The following is a 7,500-nucleotide window of genomic DNA, read 5'->3' as shown; positions in this document are numbered from 1 at the left end:
AGGGAGCGTTGAGACGGAGGGGCGTGGCCGAAAGTCAGGACATCATAGGGGTCTGCGTCAGTGGCGTGCAGCTGGCCGATGACTCCTCCAGGAAACTCGTCCTCCATGGTGATGATGTGGACCTCCAGGGGTAGCGCTACGGGCCGGTGAAGGCTCTCCTCAATCACACGCACCGTCAGGGTAGAAGAGGAAGACAGACGGGGCTTACCTGAGTCCCTTACCTGGAGGTAGGGGAGAAGCAAAGGCTTAACACAAAGACAAAAAACATCAATCACAATGTAATCCCATGTGTGATTTAGTAACACAGACCTTCCACAAGCTAGCTGGTTGTAAGGCCTGCCGCTAACACTAACAGGGTTGACCAGCTGGTTGTAAGACCTGCCGCTAACACTAACAGGGTTGACCAGCTGGTTGTAAGACATGGTGCTAACACTAACAGGGTTGTCCAGCTGGTTATAAGACAGGGTGTTAACAGTAACAGGGTTGACCAGCTGGTTATAAGACATGGTGCTAACACTAACAGGTTTGACCAGCTGGTTATAAGACATGGTGTCAACAGTAACAGGGTTGACCAGCTGGTTATAAGACATGGTGCTAACACTAACAGGGTTGACCAGCTGGTTATAAGACATGGTGCTAACAGTAACAGGGTTGACCAGCTGGTTATAAGACATGGTGCTTACACTAACAGGGTTGACCAGCTGGTTATAAGACATGGTGCTAACAGTAACAGGGTTGACCAGCTGGTTATAAGACATGGTGCTAACACTAACAGGGTTGACCAGCTGGTTATAAGACATGGTGTTAACAGTAACAGGGTTGACCAGGGTTGACCAGGTGTTATAAACATGGTGCTAACAGTAACAGGGTTGACCAGCTGGTTATAAGACATGGTGTTAACAGTAACAGGGTTGACCAGCTGGTTATAAGACATGGTGTTAACACTAACAGGGTTGACCAGCTGGTTATAAGACATGGTGTTAACACTAACAGGGTTGACCAGCTGGTTATAAGACATGGTGTTAATACTAACAGGGTTGACCAGCTGGTTATAAGACATGGTGCTAATACTAACAGGGTTGACCAGCTGGTTATAAGACATGGTGCTAACACTAACAGGGTTGACCAGCTGGTTATAAGACATGGTGCTAACACTAACAGGGTTGTCCAGCTGGTTATAAGACATGGTGTTAATACTAACAGGGTTAATACTAACAGGGTTGACCAGCTGGTTATAAGACATGGTGCTAATACTAACAGGGTTGACCAGCTGGTTATAAGACCTGCCGCTAACACTAACAGGGTTGACCAGCTGGTTATAAGACATGGTGCTAACACTAACAGGGTTGTCCAGCTGGTTGTAAGACCTGCCGCTAACACTAACAGGGTTGACCAGCTGGTTATAAGACCTGGTGCTAATACTAACAGGGTTGACCAGCTGGTTATAAGACATGGTGCTAACAGTAACAGGGTTGACCAGCTGGTTATAAGACATGGTGTTAACACTAACAGGGTTGACCAGCTGGTTATAAGACATGGTGTTAACACTAACAGGGTTGACCAGCTGGTTATAAGACATGGTGCTAATACTAACAGGGTTGACCAGCTGGTTATAAGACATGGTGTTAACACTAACAGGGTTGACCAGCTGGTTATAAGACATGGTGTTAACAGTAACAGGGTTGACCAGCTGGTTATAAGACATGGTGTCAACAGTAACAGGGTTGACCAGCTGGTTATAAGACATGGTGCTAACACTAACAGGGTTGACCAGCTGGTTATAAGACATGGTGTTAACAGTAACAGGGTTGACCAGCTGGTTATAAGACATGGTGCTAACACTAACAGGGTTGACCAGCTGGTTATAAGACATGGTGTCAACAGTAACAGGGTTGACCAGCTGGTTATAAGACATGGTGCTAATACTAACAGGGTTGACCAGCTGGTTATAAGACATGGTGTTAACACTAACAGGGTTGACCAGCTGGTTATAAGACATGGTGTTAACAGTAACAGGGTTGACCAGCTGGTTATAAGACATGGTGTCAACAGTAACAGGGTTGACCAGCTGGTTATAAGACATGGTGCTAACACTAACAGGGTTGACCAGCTGGTTATAAGACATGGTGTTAACACTAGAGATGATGTAAATGTTCTTCTTACCTGGACCTGGATGACATACTCTGTGGCCAAGTCCCTCCTAAACACCTGATTGGCTAGCAGAGTTCCATCCCTCTCCAGTGTAAACTCTCCACCTTCATTCCCTGATAAGATGCGGAACTCAAAGGGCGGGCCATTATGGGAGGAGTCCTGGTCTATGACAGACAGCTGCAGAATGCTGGTGCCGATGGGCTTGTTCTCCTGTGATTAGAGAGTTCGAGAAGGGAAATTACATTAGATGCCAGACAGAGTGTGTGTGTGCTTCTCCTGTAAGAAGGGAAATGTGTGTGAATATCTATGTCTATGTGGATGTATGTGTGTATGGAGTTCATTGGTCATCAGAGTTGTCAATCATGTGAGTAACAGTACCTGTATGACAGTGGTGAGATTGGCCGGGGTGAAAGTAGGCGGGCTGTCGTTGATGTCTGAGATGTCGATGTTGACCATCACCGTTGACGACATGGGCGGAACACCACTGTCCAGAGCCCTGACCGCCAAAGAGTAACCAGACACCTACAGAAGAAAAAAACATGCGAGTTTCCCTTGAAACTTCACGTAGAGAAACTTTTTTATCATTTCATGCCTGATAATGATAATAGGATAGAGAAAATCAAACGCATCAATTTCCATGCAAATCAAATGCATCACACATTAACCAATGATGACAAGTTCCTAATCAAATATCTTCCTGGATACGCATCCTTATAATGTGGTACTCCCTTGAATATCAGCACACTAAACGAGGACCTAAGGGCGCTGATTAAGTGTGTTGTGATTGGTTGTGGGCGCATCCTTTGATCCTCTGAAACACACTACTGTGACTGACACATTCCTGGCGTGTCCTACCAAGCATGCACCCTGGGTTTCTGTCTCTGTCTCTCAGATTTACTCTACACTCTAAGAAAAAAGGGTTTCAAAATGGTTCTTCGGCTGTCCCCAAATGAGCAACCTTTTGGGTTCCAGGGGAAAAACTTTTGGGTTCCTTGTAGAACCCTCTGTGGAAAGGGTTCTACATGAAACCCAAAAAGGTTCAACCTGGCACCAAAAAGGTTCTACCTGGAACCAAAAAGGGTTCTTTAAAGGGTTACTTTTTGGGGACAGCCGAAGAACCCCTTTAGTATCCAGATAGCACCTTTTTTTCTAAGAGAGTACCTGAGGGAACACAGTCTATCTCAGGTAGACAGGATGTTTACTAGTTTAGGGAGTGAACACACACACACAAACACACACACACGCAGACACACACACACACTCACTCACACACACACACACACATACTCACACACACTCACACACTCTCACACATAGACCTTATTCCCTACCATGCAAGCTACAGGGTGTTTCTGTGTGACTCCACATTCCGCTCTGTAATAACAGATAACTAAACACAGCAGAAAAATGCAATAACTGAAAACAAAAATAACAATGTCTCACTATGAGAAATGAAAAAATAACGTCTCACTCTGAGAAATGAAAATATAACATCTTACGCTGAGAAATGAAAAAGTAACGTCTCACTCTGAGAAATGAAAAAATACCATCTCACTCTGAGAAATGAAAAAATAATGTCTCACTTTGAGAAATGAAAAAATAACATCTCTGAGAAATGAAAAAATAACGTCTCACTTTGAGAAATGAAAAAATGACACCTCTGAGAAATGAAAAAATAACGTCTCACTTTGAGAAATGAAAAAGTAACGTCTCACTCTGAGAAATGAAATAATAACGTCTCACTCTGAGAAATGAAAAAATAACGTCTCACGCTGAGAAATGAAAAAATAACGTCTCACTCTTGAGAAATGAAAAAATAACAATGTCTCACTCTGAGAAATGAAAAAAGAAACCCCAATAAACACAGTGCTGATTAGGAGAGAGAGAAAATAACCTGTATGGAAATAGTGGTCGGTGAAGACACACACACACGCACTCGGGGCTGCGCTCTTTCTGATAACCCAAACACACTTTCATCAGCTCTTTGATCCCCCACAAGCCCAGGCGTTTTCTTTGGAGCACGATCAGATCACTGTCACTGGCCACACTCATGAATTCTTTATGAGGGGAATCAGAAGACACACTCTGAACACTTCAAGCGCTCCGGAGAACAAGACAAACGAGGGAAGAAAGCAGCCTGGGAAGAGGAGGGATAGGATGTAATGCCTCCACTCTCTAACTAGAGGAAATGAACAATCTCCTTAAGGGAAATGGTCAGGAGGAGGTACCTAGCTGCAGGGGGATAATGGTGGGAGTGTTTGTGATGGTGATGTTGCGGTGAGCATGTCAGAGACAGTCCTTGTTATTAGTGTTCATGTTGTGGTTGTATTGGCCATAGTGTTGGTTTATTTCTGTGTGTGTTTACCTGCGTCTATGTGTTTACCTGTGTGTGTGTTTGTGTTTGCCTGTGTGTGTGTGTGCTTGTGTTTGTGTGTACCTGTGTGCGTGTGTGTGTGTGTGTGTGTGTGTTTGTGTTTGCCTGTGTGTGTGTGTACTTGCGTTTGTGTGTACCTGTGTGTGTGTGTGTGTGTGTGTGTATGTGTGTACCTGTGTGTGTGTGTGTGTGTGTGTGTGTGTGTGTGTGTGCTCACCGTCTCTCTGTCCAGCTGTTTGTTGACCTTCACCATGCCAGAGAGAGGGTCTATGAAGAACTGGTTCTCTCTGTCACCACTGACGATGGAGTAGAGGATATCACCATTCACCTGACTGTCTACGTCCTCAGCTGTCAGCTAGAGGAGGAGGAGATGGGGTTAGAAAGAGACTCTCCAACACACACACACAAACATACACAGAGTGATGGTTAGTGTTTCCTTGAGTACCCCCATTCAGTTGAACTTATTGGATGCATCCCAGAATGAGCACACTTGACCTAATTAATTAAGGGCTTGATGATTAGTTCAGATTGAATCAGGTGTGTTTGTACCAGAAAAGTCCAAATGAGTTCAACCTGACAGTGGGTGCTCCCGGAGAGGTCTGGGAAACACAGCTGAACTAGTCCAGGTTAAAGAGACTGGGGTGCTCCTGGAGAGGTGTGAAAAACACAGCTGAACTAGTCCAGGTTAAAGAGACTGGGGTGCTCCTGGAGGGGTCTGGGAAACACAGCTGAACTAGTCCAGGTTAAAGAGACTGGGGTGCTCCTGGAGGGGTCTGGGAAACACAGCTGAACTAGTCCAGGTTAAAGAGACTGGGGTGCTCCTGGAGGGGTCTGGGGAACACAGCTGAACTAGTCCAGGTTAAAGAGACTGGGGTGCTCCTGGAGGGGTCTGGGAAACACAGCTGAACTAATCCATGTTAAAGAGACTGGGGTGCTCCTGGAGAGGTGTGAAAAACACAGCTGAACTAGTCCAGGTTAAAGAGACTGGGGTGCTCCTGGAGGGGTCTGGGAAACACAGCTGAACTAGTCCAGGTTAAAGAGACTGGGGTGCTCCTGGAGAGGTGTGAAAAACACAGCTGAACTAGTCCAGGTTAAAGAGACTGGGGTGCTCCTGGAGAGGTGTGAAAAACACAGCTGAACTAGTCCAGGTTAAAGAAACTGGGGTGCTCCTGGAGGGGTCTGGGAAACACAGCTGAACTAGTCCAGGTTAAAGAGACTGGGGTGCTCCTGGAGAGGTCTGGGAAACACAGCTGAACTAGTCCAGGTTAAAGAGACTGGGGTGCTCCTGGAGAGGTGTGAAAAACACAGCTGAACTAGTCCAGGTTAAAGAGACTGGGGTGCTCCTGGAGGGGGCTGGGAAACACAGCTGAACTAGTCCAGGTTAAAGAGACTGGGGTGCTCCTGGAGAGGTCTGGGAAACACAGCTGAACTAGTCCAGGTTAAAGAGACTGGGGTGCTCCTGGAGGGGTCTGGGAAACACAGCTGAACTAGTCCAGGTTAAAGAGACTGGGGTGCTCCTGGAGGGGTCTGGGAAACACAGCTGAACTAGTCCAGGTTAAAGAGACTGGGGTGCTCCTGGAGGCGTCTGGGAAACACAGCTGAACTAGTCCAGGTTAAAGAGACTGGGGTGCTCCTGGAGAGGTGTAAAAAACACAGCTGAACTAGTCCAGGTTAAAGAGACTGGGGTGCTCCTGGAGAGGTCTGGGAAACACAGCTGAACCAGTCCAGGTTAAAGAGCCAACAAGACATACTGTACCTTGACGACGGACTCTCCGATGGTTGCGTCCTCGGATACGACAGTAGTGTAGACGTCTCGGCTGAACATGGGTGCATTGTCGTTGACATCCGTCAGGTTGATGTTTACCATGGTTACGGCGCTTAGGGGCGGTTTTCCACCATCTCTGGCCTCCACAGTAAGGAAGTAGTCTTTACACATCTCAAAGTCCAGAGGCTTGGACACAGCGATGGCACCTGGTGCAAAAAGGGTGGAAGGTCAATAGGTACTGTAGGTAAGGAACCTACTTCAAACGCCATGTAGAAGTCTGTAACACGAATTTGCAAACATAGACATACAGTACCAGTCAAAAGTTTGGACACAATTTTCTACATTATAGAATAAAATCGAAGACATCAACACTATGAAATAACACATATGGAATCATGTAATAACCAAAAAATTGTTAAACAAATCAAAATATATTTTATATTTGAGATTCTTCAAAGTAGCCACCCTTTGCCTTGATGACGGCTTTGCCCACTCTTGGCATTCTGTCAACCAGCTTCATGAGGAATGCTTTTGAACAGTCTTGAAGGAGTTCCAACATATGTTGAGCACTTGTTGGCTGCTTTTCCTTCACTCTGCTGTCCAACTCATCCCAAACTATCTCAATTGGGTTGAGGTCAGGTGATTGTGGAGGCCAGGTCATCTGATACAGCACTCCATCACTCTCCTTCTTGGTCAAATAGCCCTTACACAGCCTGGAAGTGTGTTGGGTCATTTTCCTGTTGAAAAACAAATGATAGTCCCACTAAGCACAAACCAGATGGGATGGTGTATCGCTGCAGAATGCTGTGGCAGCCATGCTTGTTAACTGTGCCTTGATTTCTAAATAAATCACTGACAATGTCATCAGCAAAGCACCCCACACCATTACACCTCCTCCTCCATGCTTCACAGTGGGAACCACACATGCGGAGAGATCATACGTTCACCTACTCTGCGTCTCACAAACACAGCGGTTGGAACCAAAAATTTGGACTCATCAGACGAAAGGATAGATTTCCACCGATCTAATGTCCATTGCTCGTGTTTCTTGGCATGTGTTTCTTCTTCTTGTTGGTGTAGTGGTTTCTTTGCAGTAATTCGACCATGAAGGCCTGATCCACGCAGTCTCCACTGAACAGTTGATGCTGAGATGTGTCTGTTACTTGAACTCCGTGAAGCATTTATTTGGGCTGCAATTTCTGAGGCTGGT

The 7,500-nt window shown here is 45.9% G+C and overlaps 1 protein-coding gene across 2 annotated transcripts in view; it reads right to left on the bottom strand.

The window, feature by feature from the left end:
* LOC115125295 (protocadherin Fat 3-like) overlaps window positions 1-7,500 on the bottom strand; it is a 245,663-nt gene that overhangs the window by 29,568 nt on the left and 208,595 nt on the right. For both annotated transcript variants that reach the window (XM_065000500.1, XM_065000501.1), the window contains exons 15-19: window positions 6,282-6,496; window positions 4,743-4,880; window positions 2,530-2,673; window positions 2,164-2,361; window positions 1-221 (exon numbers count right to left, since the gene is read on the bottom strand). The exon at window positions 1-221 is cut by the window's left edge and continues 581 nt beyond it. In XM_065000500.1, the coding sequence (XP_064856572.1) occupies window positions 1-221; window positions 2,164-2,361; window positions 2,530-2,673; window positions 4,743-4,880; window positions 6,282-6,496 (916 nt within the window). The remainder of the gene's footprint in view (window positions 222-2,163; window positions 2,362-2,529; window positions 2,674-4,742; window positions 4,881-6,281; window positions 6,497-7,500) is intronic.

Source organism: Oncorhynchus nerka, linkage group LG14 (genome assembly GCF_034236695.1).
Source record: "Oncorhynchus nerka isolate Pitt River linkage group LG14, Oner_Uvic_2.0, whole genome shotgun sequence".
Lineage (NCBI taxonomy): Eukaryota > Metazoa > Chordata > Actinopteri > Salmoniformes > Salmonidae > Oncorhynchus > Oncorhynchus nerka.
Note: the sequence above shows the minus strand (reverse complement) of the source record. Positions and strands in the feature narration are given on the sequence as shown.